Source organism: Eretmochelys imbricata, chromosome 6 (assembly GCF_965152235.1).
Source record: "Eretmochelys imbricata isolate rEreImb1 chromosome 6, rEreImb1.hap1, whole genome shotgun sequence".
NCBI lineage: Eukaryota > Metazoa > Chordata > Testudines > Cheloniidae > Eretmochelys > Eretmochelys imbricata.
This window is the reverse complement of record NC_135577.1, coordinates 82,947,010-82,970,543: the sequence shown is the minus strand read 5'-3', so window position 1 is coordinate 82,970,543 and position 23,534 is coordinate 82,947,010. Positions and strand designations below refer to the sequence as shown.

Below are 23,534 nucleotides of genomic sequence, written 5' to 3'. Positions count from 1 at the left end.
TGATTAACAAAGCAATTATCTACTGTACTCATTCTCCAATTACCTTTGCTTACTATTAGCACATTCCCAATTTACATACACCAAAATACTTCGTTCTACGATCATTGCACAAATTCTGATGGGATCCAGAGATCCAAGCAAGCACGTAAAAACTACAACCATTAACTAAAAAGTATGACTACAATTATTTACACAAGCATTTTACACAATGCTAACTACCATCTGACAGAGCAGGCAGGGACACGTTCCTAGGGTGCTATGTCTAGTGGAAAAGGAGAAGATGAGGGACATTTTGCGCCGGAGAGACATGTGCACCTCCACCCATTGGAGTCTGCTTTCTAAAGATTCTGTGTCTGTGTGACTAGTCACACAACTTCTACAATGAGGCTCTGTGGAAGCAATGTCAGGAAGGAGAACCGTGGCCATTTTCTTTCAGTTTTCCTCTCTGATGTTAAATGTTCAGGGTTGTAAAAAATAAAAATAAAATGCTATTAGGACATTTATTTGAAACAATCATATATTTAGTCTTACCACTGCCACCATTTCTGCTGCAGTTCCTCTTGAGCATCTGATTATAGGAATAGCTCCTATTAAAAGATACATTGACCTCTATTTACATTATAATTTCCAGGTCATAAATAATTATACTGCCAAGTTGTGATTTTTATTTTTTAAAGTAAATGATTTGGGGTGCCAAATTTTCAAAACACGCTTCTAAACTGTATATAAAGTATGGCTCTAGTAGTCACTAACCATGAGATCACAAAAAATGGTTTATATCAATACATTTAAACAAAGTATTATAAAAACATAGTAAGAATGATAAATACTTAAAATCATGTTATAAATATATATTAGCAGTACATTGAGAGTTACAGGAATTGCCAGCTAAAATAGTCAAAAAAACCCTGTTCTCTTACCTATCCCACATTCAAATATTAAAAGTTGGGGTGTCAAGCTATTAAAAATATTAATCACACGATTAATCGCACTGTTAAAGAATAATAGAATACCATTTATTTAAATGTTTTTGGGTGTTTTATACATTTTCAAATATATTGATTTCAATTACCACACAGAATACAAAGTGTACAGTGTTCACTTTATATTATTTTTTATTACAAATATTTGCACAGTAAAAAACAAAAGAAATGGTATTTTTCAATTAACCTAATACAAATAATGTAGTGCAATCTCTTTAACATAAAAGTTGAACTTACAAATGTAGAATTATGTACAAAAATATAACTGCACTCAAAAATAAAACACTGTAAAACTTTAGAGCCTACAAGTCCACTCAGTCCTAGTTCTTGTTCAGCCAATCACTCAGACAAATGAGTTTGTTTACATTTGCAGGAGATAATGCTGCTTGCTTCTTGTTTACAATGTCACTTGAAAGTGACAACAGGTGTTTGCATGGCACTGTTGTAGCCGGCGCCACAAGATATTTACGTGCCAAATCCATTAAAGATTCGTATGTCCCTGCATGCTTCAACCACCCTTGCAGAGAACATGCGTCCATGCTGATGATGGGTTCTGCTCGACAGCGATCCAAAGCAGTGCAGACTGATGCATATTCATTTTCAACATCTGAGTCAGATGCCACCAACAGAAGGTTGATTTTCTTTTTTGGTGGTTCAGTTCTGTAGTTTCCACATTGGAGTGTTGCTCTTTTAAGACTTCTGAAAACATGCTCCATACCTCATCCCTTTCAGATTCTTAAATCTTGGGTCGAGTGCTGTAGCTATCTTTAGAAATCTCACATTGGTACCTTCTTTGAGTTTTGTCAAATCTGCAGTGAAAGTGTTCTTAAAACGAACAACATATGCTGGGTCATCGTCCAAGATTGCTATAACATGAAATATATTGCAGAATGTGGGTAAAACAGAGCAGAAGACATACAATTCTCTCCCAAGGAGTTCAGTCAAAAATTTAATTAACATATTATTTTTTTAACAAGTGTCATCAGCATAGACGCATGCCCTCTGGAATGGTGGCCAAAGCATAAAGGGGCATACAAACGTTTAGCGTATCTGGCACTTAAATACCTTGCAATGATGGCTACAAAATTGCCATGTGAACAGCTGTTCTCACTTCCAGGTGACATGGTAAATAAGAAGCGTAAATAAGAATTATGTCCTGTAAATGTAAACAGACATATTTGTCTTCGCGACTGGCTGAATAAGAACTAGGACTGAGTGGACTTGTAGGTGCTGAAGTTTTACATTGCACTCAAAAAACAAAACAGTTACATAACAAAAAAAAAAATCTACATTTGTAAGTTGCACTTTCATGATAAAGAGATTGCACTACATTACTTGTATGAGGTGAATTGAAAAATACTATTTCTTTGCTTATCATTTTTACAGTGCAAATATTTGTAATAAAAATAATAATAATAATATGAAGTGAGAACTATACACTTTGTATTCTGTGTTGTAATTGAAATCAACATATTTGAAAATGATGAAAAACATCCAAAAATATAATAAACTTCAATTGGTATTAACAGTGCAATTAAAAGTGCGATTAATCGCAATTTTTTTACTCAGGATTACTTTTTTTGAGTTAATCGCATGAGTTAACTGCAATTAATCAACAGCCCTAATTCAAAGTTAAGAAATTTTAAAATATAATTTACATTATTTATGCTGTTTATTTACTTTTTCATTTCTCGCTGATTAGACAATCAAATAGATTAATCAAGTTTGCTTTTGCTTGGTTGTTTTTGCTTTTGATGCTCAGGGTCTCTTCCATTATGACAATACTGCAAGATCTGGGTTGCAACTCATTGCAGGGGAATATTTATTTATTAAAATAAATTTTTCATTGGAATTTCAGGCTTCACCTGTCATATACTGAATTTTTAAATACATGTAATTTGAAACGCTGAAGATTCAAGGGGCTCTGTAAGATACATTTTACTTCTTGCCACAGAAACTAAGGCATTCAACAGGTTCTAAGGATCCTTCTAATTCTCTGAGTGCCCTGGGGGCTGCTAAACTCTCCTCCTCAAGAAGTTACAATTTTAGGCACTGAAAAGGGAAGTAAATCTGAGAGCTGTCAATTAGCACTTCAGTGCTTATAATTTTAAGCATGTTAAATTTTACTCACTTAGTTGCTATTAAAATGGACATGTACACTTTTCAATAATTTCTCTGACAGTTATCCAACCATTAATGACAAACATTGATAATATCTTGTATGCTATCTAACAAAAACTTGTTTATCAGCAAAAACCCTGACAATCTCTCAAAATCTCAGAATAAGAGAGATTTTATTTTGTTGGTTGTCATCAAGATTGGTTGTTTGTCATGGCAAAAAATGACAGCAATTTTATTGTAAGAAAAGGAGACGTAATGGAACAACATATCCTTTATTTTACAATATGAATTATTTAATATTTTCATAAAATTAAAAACACTCCATGACCAAGCTAGTTATGGTGTTACTGACCATGAACTTTTATGAAAAATATTAAGGGTGGGAATTTCAAAATTATTCAGCATTCACTCAGCTCTGTTCCTAATTAAGAAGTTTTCAGCATGAAGCACTGAAGCAGGAGCATTTTTACCACTGACTTAAACAGCAGCAGACTTATGCCAACAATAAGCACTTTTGAAAAGCCCACCTTAAAAGTCATGGTTTGTGTTACAGATGTCATGACTGTGACAAACAGAGAGGTTTAGAAACAGTTTTAAAAATCTACAGTAGACTATGAAATCCTCTTCTATCACCTTTACAATCACAGACTCTGTGTAGGACATGACTGAAATAATAAGGTAAAGGTTGTTGTGAACTATGAGTTTGAGTTAAAAGAATATCCAGTTTTCAGTGAAAAATATTAAACTAACACCTTGCACTTCCTATAGCACCTTTCATCCAAGGATCTCAAGACAAAATTTTTCAGACACTAAGACTCCACTCTTATAATGGGAATTACTGCCTATTCAACAGTGTTTTCAGAGCAAAACCCAGGCCTAGTGACTGGCCAAAACTTACATATCAAACAGAATCCAGGGGTCTTGCATTGACCCTACTTCCTCTCACAGGCTGCATATGTGGAAGTTTAGAGACTTACAATATGTAATTAAAAATGCAGATCTCTTAGAAGGAACAGCGCATTGAGAAATATACCGGAACTTGTAAACTTACCAAGTGTAACAAAAAAGCAGAAGAGACTATCAACCACAGTGTCCATAATGGCCTCCATTTCAGTGTCCATTATATCTGGTCTGTTAATGGCTAAAACATTGTAAAATAAAGAAAAAAAAGTGGAGTTACAGTCTAAAACTAATATAAAACACAGTGAGGAAATCTCCTACAGCAGCCAAGCAGTGACTCTCAGTCATCAACACTGAAGAAGTGACCAAAGTAAGAAAGCTGTGATGAAGGCCCCACTTAATGCTTCCACTCCTGTTCCCAATTAATTTTTTAAAGTCACGAATAATGGAAAAACATGAAGAATAAATTAGTTTTACTGATTAAAGCAAAACCAACACTGTGCAATCTTCTTCCACATATCTTACAATACATGTCAGCCCTGACCTTACCCTATTACTATCGCAGCTATGGGTGGAGATGGAGAATCAAGACAATGCGTGTGGTGATTTTGGACTAACATCCACTTGGAAACCAGCTTCCTGAGGTGGAACACACTGTGCTATCTAGAGAATAAAAATTCTGTATCTGTACAGATATTACAATATGTTATTTTATATATTAAGAAAGTTCCAAACTCAATGATCTGTAACATATATAATAATTACTCCATTAATGGTTTAAAAAATATTTTGCTATCAATGACAACCTGCATGCAAATCTTCTGATCCAGGAATAATTCCAAAGTATTTTATAATATAGATAGGGAGATACACAGAGTTTGTGTGCGTAAAACCTTCCCTATAGCTGCTCTACTGTAGCGTAATACATTTTATCTTTAACTAATATTTCTGATTCTAATAAAACAGTATTAGACAAGCTTGGCTATCAACTTCTGTTTATTTAGGACATCGTGGTAACAATCATCATTTTACACAACAAACCTAAGTTGGTTACGTATACATTTTTTTTTTCTTTTTGGTGGGGCAGGAAAAGATTGTGAAGTTAGTTTACTCTAGGTTCATCATATCTTAATTGAAATCTACAGAATATTACAGCATTTGAATTTTGAAAAATGAATTTGTTTAGAAAGGAAGCAAAAAATTGGGTGGACCCATTCTAACAAGTTGATAGGGGAAAGTATTTAATGACTGGTTATTGCTCAGAAGACTGGTAATTGCTGTCATAATTAGAAAACTATCCTCTCTCTGATCTCCCAGCCTCCTTAGTAGATCGCTGGTAAAATAAAAAAGGCAGGGATCAAACATCTGCACCTCAGATTTTTAGGTGCTTCTGTTCAAGAAGTTATGTTCTCCATGGCTAATACTTGAATAAATATGCAGCATGCACCCATGTACAAAACTAATGAAGAGTGACTCTAAAAACTGACAGGTTTCAGAGTAGCAGCCATGTTAGTCTGTATCCGCAAAAAGAAAAGGAGTACTTGTGGCACCTTAGAGACTAACCAATTTATTTGAGCATAAGCTTTCGTGAGCTACAGCTCACTTCATCGGATGCACTCAGTGCAAAATACAGTGAAACTCATCACTTCATCGGATGCATGCTTATGCTCAAATAAATTTGTTAGTCTCTAAGGTGCCATAAGTACTCCTTTTCTTTCTAAAGACTGACTTGTTAGCCAATTTCTATTCTGGTTCCAACTCACTACATTCTGGAATAAGAACGTCTATACAAGGAGTTATTCAAGAATACCCGTTCCTGAATAACTCCATGTGTAAATAAGCCCTGTGAGTGTGTACAAACCTATAGTAGTAGGTTTTTCTATTTGGAGCACTAATTTCAATTTTTTTTTTTTTAGAACTGTACAATATTCTTAAAAATGTTTACGTTTAAGACAGTACTCTTCCGCCACTAAAAAAACATATACAGTAACTCCTCACTTAAAGTTGTTCCAGTTAATGTTGTTTCATTGCTGATCAATTAGAGAACATGCTCATTTAAAGTTGTGCAATGCTCCCTTATAAGGTTGTTTGGCAGCCGCCTGCTTTGTCTACTGCTTGCAGGAAGAGCAGCCCGTTGGAGCTACCTGGTGGGGGTTTGGAACCAGGGTGGACGGGCAGCCCTCCTACCAGCTCCCTCTCCCCTAAGTTCCCTGTATCGCAGCTGCCCAGCAGGCTATCAATGGCTGGGCAGCTCAGCTGTCCCTCCCCTCACTGCCGTGTGCTGCTCCTGCCCTCTGCCTTGGAGCTGCTCCCGGGAGCCTCCTGCTTGCTGTGTGGGGAGAGGGGAGGGTAAAGAGGGGTGCTAATGTCAGGGTGTTCCCTCCCCCCCCCCACTCCTTTACCCCATTTCCACAGAGCGGGGTTGGGTGGGGTGTCGACGGACACAGGACAGGGCTCAGGATGGAGGGAGCTTGCTGATCTACTTTAAAAGGCAATGTACTTAGAGTGGCATCAACATACTTAAAGAGGCAATACGGGTCTCTCTCTCTCTCTCTCACACGGTGTGTGTCTCTGTCTCTCCTCCCCCCATTCGTGCTGCCTTGTAGAATGTGAAGCTACATTAACAACATGTTAACCTTTGAGGGCTCAGCCAAGTGCTAGTTCATAATTTAGCAGTAAAGCATTCCCTGGGAAATGTTCCACCTTCTGACTCCACCACCTCAACCAAGCTTCACAATCATCATTACTGTGTACAGTATTAAATTGTTTGTTCAGAACTTATACTGTGTGTGTGTAAATATATAAAATATAGTCTTTTGTCTGGTGAAAAAAATTTCCTTGGACCCGAACCCCCACTATTTACATTAATTCTTATAGGGAAATTGAATTCACTTAACATTGTTTCACTTAAAGTAGCATTTTTCAGGAACACAACTGCAACATTAAGCGAGGAGTTACTGTATTTTCACTCAAGATCAGAATAACCAAGTGGTCAAGGCATTGGATTTTAAGATTCTATTAACATGTATCTGCATGGTTTTGAACCTCATTTCTAGTAAATTCTTGTGAAGTCAGATTAACTCATCACAGAGTCCTCCTCTGGCCTTAAAACAGAAAAAGATTTTAGATTTATATATCTGCTAAATTGGAAATCCTCAATTACAGAACAGAACTCATTTAAGATCATTATTAGATATTGTTTTGACTTCAGAGTAAGCTTACATTTTAGATATTCAATGGTAACAAATGTTATACAAATAAAATTTTACCTACCACGATATGAGATGAGCTCCTTATTTTGATTACACAATACAAACATATCATCTTCCAAAGTAATAAAATTGAGATACTGATCAAAGACCTACAAATTAAGGGACAAAAAAAGAATTAGTTTAGTTCCACCAATGGCTATTAGCCAAGATGGCCAGGGATGCAACCCTATGCTTGGGATGACCCTAAATCTTTGACAAGCAAGGGGAAGACAGAGGAGGATCACTCCAACTGCCCGGTTCTGTACACTCCTCTGAAGCTCTGGTACTGGCGACTATCGGAGACTGGATACTGGGCTAGATGGACCAATGGTCTGACCCAGAATGGCAATTCTTATGACTAAGACTGCGATTTAGCCACGGAGGTCATGGAATCTGTGACTTCCAAAAAGCGCCAGCAGGGTCCCCTGTCACCTGCGGAGGCAGGGAGCTGTGGGGTAGCCCTACTGCCCCAGGTGGCTGGAGGGACCCTCCACTGCTCCCACCCTCCCTGGGAGGGATCCCAGAGCTCCTGGCCACTGACGGTGGCAGGGGGAACCCCCACAGCTCAGAGCCCTCAGCAGAGGGGGACCCTGGAGCTCTGAGATGCTACGGGTGATGGGGGCCCCTAGAGCTCCCAGCCATGCACAGCTGCCCAGGCTCCCCATTTTGTCACGGATAGTTTTAGTAAAAGTCAGGGACAGGTCACGGGCTTCCATGAATTTTTCATTACTGCCCGTGACCTGTCCGTGACTTTAACTAAAAATATCTGTGACAAAATCTTAGCCTTAAGGATGACAATCATTACAATATGCTAAGAATAAAGTGTGAAGCTGTCTTGTCTTAAACATATATTCATGACTTGTTAAGCTTTAATCTGAAACTGAACAATACCAGATATCTATCTATAGTAACTACAGCATAATTTATAAGGTCTGACATTCAAATAAAGAAACTGAATAAGATACAACTACAGCTGAAATATCTTAGAGAGTGCTGCTCAGAACTATTAAGAAGAAACAAATATTAAATGTTTCTAGGGCACTAATCTACTAATAAAAGCTAGAATATAAAAATTAGACTTTGCCTTTTGTTGAGGTGTTTAGCACTCAATCTGGCTGCGTTGAAAGATGTTCATCTTCACAAAACGATGAAATAATTTCAACACTATCATAAGTGTGCTGTATAACACCTTTTGTTTATTCATATGTTCAGAAAAATAATAATGGAAAATACAAATATCTGGGTAATGCGTAAAAGGGAAGAAACAGATGTCTGAGCACTGAAGCCAATGTAGATATACCAAATTACACAAACTGAGGATGTGACCATGAGAGTTTAATAGTAGTTCTTGTTTGAGCTGAATTAAAAATTTGGTAACCGCTCCTCTCTCCCCAATTGTAAACTATAAAAATGAGGAGAGAAAGTGAATAATGTGATCTGAAATATGAAGAGATTTCTTCAGAAATATACATCTTTGATATGTCTGCTGCATGTCAATCTTTACTCTAAGTTTCCTCGTTTTTTAATAATTTAGCGGATAATTTTAAATATAATTTGTGCATGGATTGTCTGTCCATTCCAGTTGTACATTCTCAATTTCCAACAAAGATTGCAATCACAAATTATTTATGTCAGTTTGGGAGCAGAAAAATGAAGCTAAAAGGATATATGGAATTAGGTCAGCCCAAATGAAATGAACATTTATATTTCATTAATATTTTAATACTAAATGCTTTGTGAAACATTAACAAAATGCAGAGTTTTAAAAGTGAAGGTCCTTTAATATCATAGCCTGCACAATTTCTTACCTTCGCTACTTGTGTTACTGCACTAGCCCCTAAAGCAGCATTTGCAATATCTTCCAGTTTACTTCTTGAAATGGCAGAAATAAAGTTTAAATAATATGATTCATAAAGCTGATTTCGAAGATCCTGAAAGCAAAAATTAATAGCTTTTACTCTCAATAGGTACTACAGAGCAACTAGCTAAAAATGAAGATACTTCTTAAAAATTCAATAATCTTTATTACCTAGTGTTCTAGTTATCATTGAAATGAAATTATTCTGTTGTGCTCAGCTGACTGTTGATACATAAAAACACTATATTGTATATTACTGGAGGTTGCTAGATGTAGGAATAGTTGTGAAATTAAAGAAGTTATCTTAAGTTTGGTTAAGAAAATAATGTATTTGCGGGTATGTCAGAAAAGGCCCTAATCATCAAATAAAGGAAGCTGGTGAGAATAAGAAGTTATAAGACCAGAATGTAACGTGCAAAGAATGCATGGTTCAAAAAATAATTAATAAAATAAAAGGCTGCAGTAACAAAACAAAGAAATACGGTCTGAAAAGAAGCAAGCACAAACTTTCCCATTGTTCTGCAGGTAAGGAAGGAAAGGGAGGAGGAAGGACTGGGTTTTTGCTCAAGCTAGCAAGTTAGCTGAAGCATACAAAGGGCCATGAATCTGAAGGTTCTTTATCAGAACCATTCCAACCATGCTGAGACAAACAGGATGAAAGGACTATTCTCTGGTCTGGTCTATCTGTGAGTATAATTGATCATATGCTTACAGATGTGTGTTACTGTATTGGGTATAGTACATTGCTTATTATTTACGGTTTTTTAGGCACATTTAAAGCAATCGCACAACTATCATCTGGCCTTTGGACTTAATAAAGGAATTTATGGGGTAATGTCTGGTGGTGCCCTGTCTTATTAATATTCATAAATAATAATTCCAACACTGGACACATAACATACCTAACACAAAACATCAAAAGCAAGGAAATGAAACTTAAGCTATTTAACAGTGCATACATCTCTACTATTCCACCCAAATACAGACTACACCATGGAGCACAACCAGCAGGGATGCCTATGTTCAAATCACCCTCTTCCCACAACTACATAGCCCCTCCTGGCTATTGCTCTCTCTTAAAGTTCTGGGAAACATCAGCTTCACAAATTATAGTCTGGATACAGAAGTAGTTTTATAACAGAATTTCTTTTTGTGGCAAATATAGATTAATACATTCAGTATGTTAAAATTTGATAAAAGATGCACTCAATCTCATATGAATTAGTTATGGACTCCTATTTCAAACATTAAGTGTGCAAAGTAGTTACCTGGCACATTCTGTCAATATTTTCTTCTGTTGGCATTACAAAGTATACTGCTGGAACATCTGGAATAGGATCTCGATCAGAATGCAAAAGCCTAAGGGAAAATCAAAACTAAGTTAACTTTCCAATTACTGTTGTTTCTCTTATTATTCATTTAACACTATGAACATCAGAAAATAAAATGTTTAGTTTTATAAGGATGATCCAATTTTGTAGAATTCCTCTTTATGTCTTATGAAGCTTGATTTCAGCAATATCACCACACACACAATGGTCAATTATTTCAAAAATTAAAAAAAAATTACTTGCTAGACAAACACTAACCCTAAATTAACAGTTGAGAGCTCCAGGATAGCAGGCAGACATAGCTAAGTTCTGTCTCTGTTATGAAGGGTAAGAAGGAACAGAGAGGTGGTTGGGTCTATTCAGCCCTTTATGGGGGCCAGAAGGAAATGCAAGGGCACATAGGATGCACATACATCCTCAACATTCACTTGAAAAAAAAATCCTCTCTCACGAACATGCAAACTCACAGTTGGATCAACGTGGATAAATACTTGAAGAAGAATACTGGGTTATTTTATTTTTATTTATTCATTTGAGAGGGAGTCCCTCATCTTCCACTGCGTAGGAAATGCTTCTGACTAGTTTGATAACTTTACCCATCCTTTAGCCACAGTATTCCTACTGGATTTGGGCAGGGGTAAGAACAGAATCTTCAGTTAAATTTTTAAAAGCGCCTTTGGACTCTTTGTACTGATTCAATAGACTTTGTATGTGATTTTTTAAGAATATAAACAACTGGAGTCTTTGATACATGGTCTGAAGAATAAGTAAACAGATATAACTAACAAATGTACGCACAAAGTACTCACAGATGCAAGGTGATGCCCATGTCTCTCAGCTCTTTCACTGACAGCAAAGGAGAGATGATATCTTGGCCAAATCTGTCATAAATGAGAACCTATAAAACACAGAATGAAAATGTTAAAATATTTATTAATATGAAAATTTTATTAAATTTTGTAAGTTCTTCCATTCCTATCATTACTGTTTACTAAGAGAAAATAAAGCAGAAAAAAAAACAAATGAGCGACAAAAAAGAAAGATGGGGAAATCTTGCCAGAATCAGTGCTTCTTGTCAGTCAAACAAGAAGCTCTGCATCCAGAAAAGTAATTATTGTGAAGTGCACAAGTATCACAAAAAGGCCAACTCCTCTGACCTGAAAAAGAGAAAACTGATGGTACAGGACTGAGTGGAAGAAGAGAAGGAAAATATCATTTGGGGGGAATTAAAATCATTCCAGAATGCCATATTGAAAAAATAGTAATGAAGGAATCTTTGGCTCTGCTTGCCCTAGATTTACTACTTTAAAAATTCAGTTTCTTCCTTTGAGTTCCCTTCTCTTTCCCATTTCTACCTATTTCATTCTGAATTTTTGCCAGTGCTTACCCCCATGTTACAAATGAGTCTTTGCCACTGGACTCCAATAGGTCCTAAGTTTCTTCCACTAGTTTCTTCTCAGGTTCTCACTTAAAATATATAATAAGTTTTCCTAGAACTTCAGTTTGGCATTGCTTCCTTAAGATGCTGTACTTTTAAACATGTATCTTTTCCATCAACCAGAATGTGCAATACATAGGATAAAAACCCTTACAAAGTAAAAGAATTTAAGTACAAGAACAGAACAAACACTATTGACAACACAAAGGAGAAAAGACTAGGCCAGTGGCTCTGAAACTTTTTTACTGGTGACCCCTTTCACACAGCAAGCCTCTAAGTTCGACCCCCCCTTACAAATTAAAAACACTTTTTATATATTTAATACCACTATAAATGCTGGAGGCAAAGCAGGGTTTGGGGTGAAGGTTGAGCGCTTATGACCCCCCATGTAATAACCTTGTGACCCCCTTGGGGGTCCTAAGCCCCAGTTTGAGAACCTCTGGGCTAGGCATAATTACGCAGTCTCCTATGGGTGTTCAGTATTTCCTGTGCACAATGGCTAAATGCATCACATCATAATTAAGTTGTAGGTATGTCATTGGAAACTTGGCCTGAAAAAGGTGAATTTTTCATGACAAATTTTCAGAAGATAATTGGTGAAAGTAATCAAACTGTACGCAACCAAGCATCTAGATTAAAACTAAAACTTTTTAAAAGGAAACTTATACACCTTCAATGATTTGTTACTACCTCATCCCCAATTCTATTCTTTTGCTCCAATACTATAGTTTGTTTTCTAATGTAAAGAAATTAAACTATTTTAATAATTAAAAAAGCATCAGCCCAATGGAAAGATAAAGTGCCTATAAAATGTTAATTTTCTCAAAACATGACAAATTGTCAGAAATTGTGGGTTACTACTATAATATACCAGAAACACTTGGTCTGATTCTACCTTACGGTTGCCAGATTTTTACCTCCAATTGGTTAAAAACTGATAATCTAAACTTTTGGACATGCTGTAAGGTTGCCTTTTAGAGTAAGTCAAGTAGTTTCTCTTACCTTCCATACAGGTTCTCCTGTGCTGTTTTTAATAGGAGGAACATTAAAATTCAACATACGCTTCAAAGCCACTGAAAAATAGTGAGATCAAAACATCAAATTACTATTATGTTAGTTTTACTTTTTTCCTTGATAACCGTTGAGACCAAATATGTTTCCAAGGACAAAAGATGCTTTTGTGAGTTAGTTCAGTATTGGTTTTTTCCAAAGATCCAAAGCAAGAAGACAATTTTAAATTCCTTTTTTCCATAGACTTACAGACTTTAAGGTCATAAAGGACCATCATGATCATCTAGTATGACCTCCTGTACATTACAGGCCACAGAACCTCACCCACCCACTCCTGGCTGAGTTACTGAAGTCCTCAAATCATGATTTAAAAACTTCCACTTACAGAGAATCCACCATTTACACTAATTTAAACCTGGAAGTGACCCATACCCCTATGCTGCAGAGGAAGGCAAAAACAAAAACAAACAAACAAACAAAAAAACCCTCAAGGGTATCTGCCAATCTGAACTGGGGGAAAATTCCTTCCAAACCCCAGATACGGCAATCAGTTAGACCTTGAGCGCACGAGCAAGACCTACCAGAAAGACACCTGGGAAAGAATTCTCTGTAGTACCTCAGAGACCTCCCCATCAAGTGTCCCATCACCAGCCATATAATCTTTGAGTTAAGTCAAGAACAATAGATCTCAACATGAATTTATGAAGTTCAACTAACTATTGCTGACAGAAAGGAAAAAGTCTTTAAACCTGAAGACAGAATCTCTTCTTCCTATCACTGGAACAAATTGTAGCCAAATGAGAATTTTGTTAATAAGAACAGGTGCCAGAAGAGGTCACACAACTCAGCTCAGCTCTGTCCATTAGATCTATGACTTCCCCAATCTCTTAGCAAGTTTGAATCTTTTAACAAGGAAAGTTACCTTTCTAGCATTTCCTATAGCAGAAAGAACACAAAACATAATGGCCAAAAAGTTTCTTAAGACAATCAAGGCAGACTATAGTAACTCATAAACAGATGGTGGGCACTGACATATTGAAAAGTGCACATTCTAGTGTGTGCACCTTTAAAGAAAAAGTAGTAATGGTTAAGTTATGGGAGGTAAACTCAGAACTAATAAAAAGGAAATATTTCACAAAGCATGCAGTCTGGAATTCACTGGTGGTGAGCAAGTTAAATACTGTGAATGGATTTTAGGAGATGGAAGATTAGATAGCCAAAGGAAAGAAGATAGTCATAAATTACTAAAGTTTAGAATTAAAATACATTTATCTATTGAAAAATGCTTAATTTTTGACTCAAGCAACAAATCACATTTTAATATATGATATGTCATTCCAACAAGTGTATGCTAAAATAAATCTGAAAATACGAAAAGAATGCTGAAAATTATGTGGGCAGAGGCACTCTTTTTACCTTTTCTGGTGGAGCCATATAAACATGTGGACAGAAAAAAAAAAAAAAAAAATATTACCACCTCAGCAGCCCCAGAGCTTCCTGCAGCCACAGGTTGCTGGATATGGGTCTGATCTCCCCACGAGAGTGGCCATGCAGGGGAAGAATAAGTCTGTCCCTCCCCACCCTGGCTAGGACTATCAGCCAGGAGCCCCGGGCTAGGCTCCCAGCAGCACAGGAGAAATAAGACCCACCTCCAGGAACCTCCTGTGGCTGCAGGAAGTTCCGAGGATGCTGCCTTCAGATCCCAGCTCTGAAAGCAGCGCAGAAGTGAGAGTGGTAATCCCATGAGCCCCCCTACAACAGCTTTGCAACATCCCCCCCGTCCCACAACCTGCACACACCACCAAGAAATGGGTCAGAACCTACACACAACACCAAGAAATTTCAGATGTAAACATCTGAAAACATGAAATTGACTAATTTTCAAATCCTATGGCCACGAAATTGACCAGAATGGACCCTGAATTTAATAGGGCCCTATTAATACGTTACAGATAACTGCTCTGAGGAGTCTACAATCTAAATTAAGACTGACCACATTGTGAAATATCAAACAGTAGGCAGCAATACTGGGAGATGAAGATTACATCAGTCAAAATTCATAAAGTGTACTCATACTCTGATGTATCTTTTTTAGTTGATCTGGACTTTTAAAATAAGTTAGAGGATTCATGGATTGTGCCCAGAACAGAAGAAAAAGTGGAGTTTAGTGATAGCGACTGAAATAAATGAGTAATAAGGATAAATGTGGAAGGAGGAGGAGGTGGTTGTACAGAAGAAAGGATCAAGGATAACTAGATAAAGGGTAGCATCGAAGGATGGAATTGCTTGTAGTTTAAGGAAATTAAAGGAATATCAAACTGCACTATTATTGCAAAGACTAAGTACTGGTTGAAGAGATAAAATAGAGAAGATGAGATTAAGGCACAGAAAGGGAATAACAAGGACTGAAGGAGATACTGTAGCTTATACAGGAACTCAAGAAGTAGGTTGAGATGGTTAACACAGAAAACAAGGAAGATGATTTTAGAACAGAGGTGGGCAAACTACGGCCCGCGGGACCCTCCTGCCCAGCCCCTGAGCTCCTGGCCCAGGAGGCTAGCCCCCCGCCCCTCCCCCACTGTTCCTCCTCCCCCACAGCCTCAGTGTGCCATGCTGCCGGTGTAGTGTATTAAACTGCTCCACGTAGGAATGTGCTACTGATAGCAATTACAGAGAGCAATTTACTACACTACACCAGCGCAATGCTCTGGGCAGCCAGGCAACACTCTGGGCGGTGTGGCTGTAGCACTGCCAGCCACTGGGGCTCTGTGCTGCATGGTAAGGGGGCGGGGGGGGTTGGATAGCAGGCAGGGGTCCCGGGGGGGGGGCAGTCAGGAAGGAGGGGGGGTTGGATGGGGCAGTAGGGCGCAGTCAGGGGTAAGGGTTCCGGGGGCACTCAGGGGACAGGGAGGGCGGAGTGGATTGTGGCAGGGGTCCTGAGGAACAGGGGGGGTTGGATGGGGCAGGAGTCCTGGGGGGGGTCACCAGGAGGTGAGAAGCAAGTGGGGGCAGATAGGAGGTGAGGGCACAGCCTGCCACAGCCTCCCCTAACCGGCCCTCCATACAATTTCCGAAACCCAATGTGGCCCTCAGGTTAAAAAGTTTGCCCGCCCCTGTTTTAGAAACAATGTGTTGAATAAACTTGCAGGGCACAACGTGAGTCCAAGACGCCTGAAAAGCAATTATTGCAATAGTCAAGATAAGAGATGACCAGAAGATGAACCAAGGTTTTGGTGAAACCACAAGCAAGGAAAAGAAATAAACAGTATTATGATGCAATATGCTTCCCATTCTAACAGTATGCTCCAACAGATGGCTCAAGGCTCCACAAAGCTGGATTACTCATTCAAGTTTCCCTCATTTATATATATGGCTAAATGACAACGGATGATTGAAACTTCAGTATTATTACTGCTGCTCAGTTTTGAAAAGTTACAGAATGAAAATTGACTAAAAAGTCTTGTTGACGAATTAAGACCAGAAAAAAGGAAAATGCACAAGGGTAAAGTGTAGAAGAGGTACATCTCAGAGACATTAATGTCTAAGGCTACGTCTTCACTACCCACCGGATCAGCCGGTAGTGATCTATCCCTGAATCGACGCCTGTACTCCACCTCAACAGGAGGAATAAGCGGAGCCGACAGGGAGTTGCTGCGGTTGACTCGCTGCCGTGAGGACGGCCAGGTAAATCAAACTAAGATACTTCGACTTTGCGCAGCTGAAGTTGCGTATCTTAGTTCGAACCCCTCCCCTAGTGTAGCCTAGGCCTAAGAAAAGGTTGATTAATTAGCCCTATTATCAATAGTAGTCCCCTCTAATGTTCACCCTAGTTTTAAGAGTCAAATCCATCCTAGTTTCTACCTCCTTGACTCTCATGCCTCCTATGTCTTTTGTTTAATCCTAACAGCAAAGTCACGTAAGAAAGATGTGTTCTTCTGTCTTCAAATCATATTTTATGTCTGCTCCGGTTAGGGTGACCAGATGTCCTGATTTTATAGGGACAGTCCCGATTTTTGAGTCTTTTTCTTATATAAGCTCCTATTACCACCCCCCCACACACACACTCCCTGTCCCAATTTTTCACATTTGCTGTCTGGTCACCCTAGCTCCGGTCACATATAATCACAACAAAGAGAAATTGTTTCCAGAGACAGCAAACGTAACCTACTAATCACCTTCTTTCCCATAATTTGTGTCATCTCACTAGGGTGACCAGATGTCCCTATTTTATAGGGACAGTCTCGATATTTGGGGCCGTGTCTTATATGGGCGCCTATTACCCCGACCCAGATTTTTCACACTTGCTGTCTGGTCACCTGACATTGATCATGTAGGCAGCGATCGATCCAGTAGGGATCGATTTATCGGGTCTAGTACTGATGCGATAAATTGACCCCCGAGCGCTCTCCGATCGACTCCTGTACTCCAGCTCCGCAAGAGGCGCAGGCGGAGTTGACAGGAGAGTGGCAGCACTCGACTCACTGTGGGTGAAGACACCACGGTAAGGATACGTCTACACTACCCGCCAGATCGGTAGTGATTGATCTATCGGGGATCGATTTATCGCGTCTAGTGTGGATGCAATAAATTTATCCCCGATAGATCGCTCTGCTGTCGCCTCCTGTACTCCACCACCGAGAGAGGCAGAGTCGACATGGGAGTGGAGGCAGTCAACCCTGCGCCGTGAGGACATGAAGTAAGTCAACCTAAGATATGTCGATTCAGCTACGCTATTTACGTAGTTGAAGTTGCATAACTTAGATCAATCCCCCCACCAGTGTAGACCAGGGCTTAGTCTGCAACAGCAAGACCAAAGCCCGGCAATTTTGGTGCCCGTGGCTCTATGCAGTTATGATTTTATTTCTATTTCAGAAAAGTCTCTGCAATATGCAATATAGTCTTCTTCTGTCACATTAACAGTCCAGGAAAGCTCATTCTCAACCATTTCCATCCGCCCTACTCGCTGGGAACTAACAGTACCACCGAGCTGGCAGAGTTGAGGCCACTCTTGGGACAGCGGATCTGGGAGAGGCCGAGCTCCGTGGTGCGCTGGGGTAACGGGAACTGAGCAGGCGGCGGACAGCAGAGGGGCGGTAGCGGGGACCCCTGGGCGAGGTCAGGCGAGAGACTCCCCCCCCCGAAGCCAGCGTTACACAGCTGGCAGGGCAGCGGCCCCCCGGGGGGCGCCAGGCTTCACAGCCCCACCTAAAAAAACACACGCACCTGGGGGCGGGCCCCGCGCTGCCACCCCTTCGCCCGCGGGAGGGGTGTGCGAATCCCCCGCTCCCCCAGCCACGGCTACCGGCCGGGCGGGGTCCACACGTCCCCTGCTCGCGCCGCCAGACGGGAAAGGCCACGGCCCTAGGCCGAGCCCTTGGGTGCCCGGCAGGGGCTAGAAGGGAAAGCGCCTCACCCGTCTGCTTCTCCCGAATACCGGCCGCCATCTTCACGGCCAGCCCCGCCCACCTCCGCGTACGCACCAGGCAAGCGACGTGGCGCGCCGCCGCACTCGGAAGCGGGTCGGGAGGGGGCGGAGCCTCAGTGACCTCCGCCTGGCCCCGCCCTCACCGGCTGGCCACGCCCCTGAGCTCTGGTCAGGGTGGCGGGGTGGAGATGGGGAGCTGAGCCGGGGGAGGCGCCTGAGGGGGCCGACCCACAGCCCGCGTGCGGGGGACTTGTTTGTTTCACCTCCCAGACGCGGAGAGCTGCCCGCTATAAGGCGTCCTGGCTCCGAGCCCGGACCCGCGTATTCTAATGAAAAGAAATCGCGCCTGCTGCCCTCAGCATAGAGCGGAGAGCCTCGCATGCCAGCCTGCACCTCTTGAGTAAAGGCGGATAGTGTAGGAACCGGTGTGAAATGAAGTCATGAATAGAAATTACCAGTTCCAGGGTGCAGTACTCCATCCTGGTTAGGGGGGAGCAGTAAATTTAGGGACAATAGCATGTATAGGGAAACATAGCCTAGGATCGCGTAGGAAGAGGATAAGACACACCATGGACAAAAGGAAAGCGGTTAGGGGAACACATCTTAAGTACCGCCTCTTCCTGTCTTTGATTCTGCAACCAGAATTCTCATAGACTCATAGAATATCAGGGTTGGAAGGGACCTCAAGAGGTCATCCAGTCCAACCCCCTGCTCAATGCAGGACCAATCCCCAACTAAATCAACCCAGCCAGGACTTTATCATGCCTGACCTTAAAAATATCTAACAAAGGAGATTCCACCACCTCCCTAGGTAACGCATTCCAGTGTTTCACCACCCTCTTAGTGAAAAAGTTTTTCCTAATATCCAATCTAAACCTCCCCCACTGCAACTTGAGACCATTACTCCTTGTTCTGTCACCAGCTACCATGGAGAACAGTCTAGATCCATCCTCTTTGGAACCCCCTTTCAGGTAGTTGAAAGCAGCTATCAAATCCCCCCTCAGTCTTCTCTTCTGCAGACTAAACAATCCCAGTTCCCTCAGCCTCTCCTCATAAGTCATGTGTTCCAGTCCCCTAATCATTTGTGTTGCTCTCCACTGGACTCTTTCCAATGTTTCCACATCCTTCTTGTAGTGTGGGGCCCAAAACTGGACACAATACTCCAGATGAGGCCTCACCAGTGTCGAATAGAAGGGAACGATCACGTCCCTCGATCTGCTAGCAGTGCCCCTACTTATACATCCCAAAATGCCACTGGCCTTCTTGGCAACAAGGGCACACTATTGACTCATATCCAGCTTCTCGTCCACTGTAACCCCTAGGTCCTTTTCTGCAGAACTGCTGCCTAGCCATTCGGTCCCTAGTCTGTAGCAGTGCACGGGATTCTTCCGTCTTAAGTGCAGGACTCTGCACTTGTCCTTGTTGAACCTCATCAGATTGCTTTTGGCCCAATCCTCTAATTTGTCTAGGTCCCTCTGTATCCTATCCCTACCCTCCAGCGTATCTACCTCTCCTCCCAGTTTAGTGTCATCTGCAAACTTGCTGAGGGTGCAATCCACACCATCCTCCAGATCATTTATGAAGATGTTGAACAAAACCAGCCTTGGGTCACTCCACTTGATACCGGCTGCCACCTAGACATGGAGGCATTGATCACTACCTGTTGAGCCAACAATCTAGCCAGCTTTCTATCCACCTTATAGTCCATTCATCCAGCCCATACTTCTTTAACTTGCTGGCAAGAATACTGTGGGAGACTGTGTCAAAAGCTTTGCTTAAGTGAAGGAACAACATGTCCACTGCTTTCCCCTCATCTACAGAGCCAGTTATCTCGTCATAGAATGCAATTAGATTAGTCAGGCATGACTTGCCCTTGGTGAATCCATGCTGACTGTTCCTGATCACTTTCCTCTTCTCTAAGAGCTTCAGAACTGATTCCTTGAGGACCTGCTCTGTGACTTTTCCAGGGACTGAGGTGAGGCTGACTGGCCTGTAGTTCCCAGGATCCTCCTTCTTCCCTTTTTTTAAAGATGGGCACTACATTAGTCCTATAAGAAAAGGGGAAGAGTCAACAGAGACTACACCAAACATGAGTCCCAGGAGGATACAGGATGGGTTGAAGAGGATTACAAGGGAGAATAGGAATAGAAAGAACTTGCAGGCAGAGGGAACAGGGGATAGACTGGAGAATAGCACAGTCACCAGGAATAGGCAGGTCTACGTGATCAGGGACTCTTTACTGAGAAGAATAGACAGGCCTGTAACCACAGCTGATCTGGAGAATATAAGGGTGTGCTGTCTTCCAGGTGCTAAGATACGGGATGTAGACCTGAGGTTGAAAAGGATCCTAAAGGGAGTGGGAAAGAATCCCCTAATTATCCTTCATGTGGGAACAAATGATACCGGTAGATTCTCGCTGGAACGTATCAAGGGAGACTATGCTAGGCTGGGGAAGACGCTTAAGGAAATCGAAGCTCAGGTGATCTTTAGTGGGATTCTGCCTGTTCCTAGAGAAGGGCAACAAAGGTGTGACAAGATTATGACCATCATTAGATGGCGTAGGCAGTGGTGCTATAAGGAGGGCTTTGGGATGTATGGCCACTGGGAGGCGCTCATGGACAGAGGACAGTTCTCTCGAGATGGACTTCATCTGAGTAGGGAAGGAAATAGACTTCTAGGATGGAGGCTGGCACAACTGACTGAGAGCTTTAAACTAGGAATTTGGGGAAGACGGTTAGGAGATGTCCAGGTAATCTCCACGCCGGATTTTAGCATTGAGAGGGAAGAAAACAAAGTAAGAAAGGATACAGCCGTGGGTAGGAGAATGGATATAAGGCGGAAGGGCAGTGTGCATACCAGTCTAATAGGTCATACTGGCTGTAGAATGACCGTGCCTAATTGGGTACAGAATGTGAGCGAGGCCAAACAGCAAAAATTAAGATGTTTGTACACCAATGCGAGGAACCTAGGTAACAAAATGGAGGAACTAGAGGTACTGGCGCAGGAAGTGAAACCAGATATTATAAGGATAACAGAAACATGGTGGAATAGTAGTCATGACTGGACTACAGGTATTGAAGGGTATGTGCTGTTTAGGAAAGACAGAAATAAAGGTAAAGGTGGTGGAGTAGCATTGCATATCAGTGATAAGGTAGAATGTAAAGAAATCAGAAGCGATGGAATGGATAAGACAGAGTCTGTCTGGGCAAAAATCACATTGGGGAAGAAAACTACTAGAGCCTCCCCTGTGATAGTGCTTGGGGTGTGCTATAGACCGCCGGGATCTAATTTGGATATGGGTAGAGCCCTCTTTAATGTTTTTAATGAAGTAAATACTAATGGAAACTGCTTCAGAATTGATTCCCTGAGGACCTGCTCTTTTAACATTTTACTTTTCACCCATAGCTACTGTCCGTAGTGCATGTAGGGTGGTACTCTCCAATACGCAGCACTGGCAAGAGCTTTTTAGGGGGTACAGGGTACCAGAAAGACTTGGGGTAGAACATTCATTCTTTATAGAGCTTTAACAGCACAATGGGGAGGGCATTCATTCTTTATAGAGCTTTAACAGCACAATGCATATGCTTTGTTAAAGTTTGTTAGCGTATGTATGCGTTGTGCTGCTAAATTGGTCAGGAGTCCTCAAAGGGGGAAGGGGGAAGAGAGACGGGACAGAAGGTGTTTAAACAATGGTTTTGATTCTGTTTCTTCCCATTGGTCTGAATTATCAATGACATTCATACTGCATCACATCATGTCCAAATTATTAGAGGAATGCCTCTGCTTGCACTGACCGGAGGATGTTTAGATTTTAGATGTGAGCCCAGTTCTGCAGCCTGACAGGTATCAGGTGTTGTCCCCAGTGTACAGAAAATTCTTCTTTGCAGCCTGTCAGGGTTCCTTCTCCACTCTGAACTCTAGGGTACAGATGTGGGGACCTGCATGAAAGACCCCCTAAGCTTATTCTTACCAGCTTAGGTTAAAACTTCCCCAAGGTACAAACTTTTACCTTTTGTCCTTGGACCTTGCTGACACAACCAAGCATGTTAAACAAAGAACAGGGAAAGAGCCCACTTGGAGACGTCTTCCACCCAAAATATCCCAAGCCTTACACCCCCTTTCCTGGGGAAGACTTGATAAAAATCCTCACCCATTTGCATAGGTGAACACAGACCCAAACTCTTGGATCTTAAGAACAATGAAAAAGCAATCAGGCTTCTTAAAAGAAGAATTTTAATTAAAGAAAAAGTAAAAGAATCACCTATGTAATCAGGATGGTGAATACCTTACAGGGTACTTAGATTCAAAACATAGAGATTCCCTCTAAGCAAAACCTTAAGTTACAAAAAGACACAAAAACAGGAATATACATCCCATTCAGCACAGCTATTTTACCAGCCATTTAAACAAAACAGAAATCTAACACATATCTAGCTAGATTACTTACTAAATTCTAAGACTCCCTGACTTTTTGGTTCCCAGCAAAAGCATCACACAGACAGACAGAGCCTTTGTCTCTCCCACCCCCTCCCCCCAGCTTTGAAAATAACTTGTCTCCTCATTGGTCATTTTGGTCAGGTGCCAGCAAGGTTATCCTAACTTCTTAACCCTTTACAGGTGAAAGGGTTCTGCCTCTGGCCAGGAGGAATTTTATAGTTCTGTATACAGAAAGGTGGTTACCCTTCCCTTTATATTTATGACACAGCCAAATTAGTCTAACAGATTCCTGAAACTCTTACTATTTGTATGTCTTATGCACCACTTTTGTGGTAAGAGTTTCAGTAGTCTGTTCTGTTCCTATAAAGGAAGTTGAATCTCCCATTGAAATGCAATGTTTGGGTATAATACCATAATGCAGTTTAGGATACTGTTCTACTTAAAAATGGTCTTTTAATAAGTCATACATACGCTGAAATGGCTCCTCACCCAACTCCCATATTCCCTATAAACAGACTACATATTTTGGGGGAAAGTGAGTAGTTAAGTATGTTGATGTTTGTATATATAAATACGCATCTCATCACTGTACTGGAAAATATAGCTGAACTGAATTTTCTATGGAATTTTAAGAAAGTTTAACAGCCCCAATTGTTTTCTGTGTTAATCAGTGTGAACCTGAAAAAATTATATGCCTTCTAAGAGAAAAAAAATCAGTACACACTTACTGAAAAAAAAATTCCTTCCAACTGGTGCTCAGAAGAGTGCTACATGACACA

General features: G+C 40.8%; 1 protein-coding gene across 5 annotated transcripts in view; it reads right to left on the bottom strand.

Moving 5' to 3' along the window:
• The window catches only part of SCFD1 (sec1 family domain containing 1), a 142,257-nt gene extending 123,864 nt beyond the window's left edge, over positions 1-18,393 (bottom strand). For 4 of the 5 annotated variants that reach the window (XR_013346388.1, XR_013346387.1, XM_077818974.1 and 1 more), the window contains exons 1-8: positions 18,307-18,393; positions 12,885-12,955; positions 11,254-11,342; positions 10,382-10,472; positions 9,064-9,186; positions 7,278-7,365; positions 4,156-4,245; positions 532-587 (exon numbers count right to left, since the gene is read on the bottom strand). Coding sequence is in view for 3 of the 5 variants with exons in the window: in XM_077818974.1 (XP_077675100.1) it covers positions 532-587; positions 4,156-4,245; positions 7,278-7,365; positions 9,064-9,186; positions 10,382-10,472; positions 11,254-11,342; positions 12,885-12,955; positions 18,307-18,337 (639 nt within the window). In the remaining 2 variants the exon portion in view is untranslated. Of the gene's footprint in view, positions 1-531; positions 588-4,155; positions 4,246-7,277; positions 7,366-9,063; positions 9,187-10,381; positions 10,473-11,253; positions 11,343-12,884; positions 12,956-18,116; positions 18,255-18,306 lie in introns of those variants that run through there. The other variant, XM_077818976.1, reaches the window with a different exon arrangement.
• Between the last annotated feature and the right edge of the window lie 5,141 nt (positions 18,394-23,534).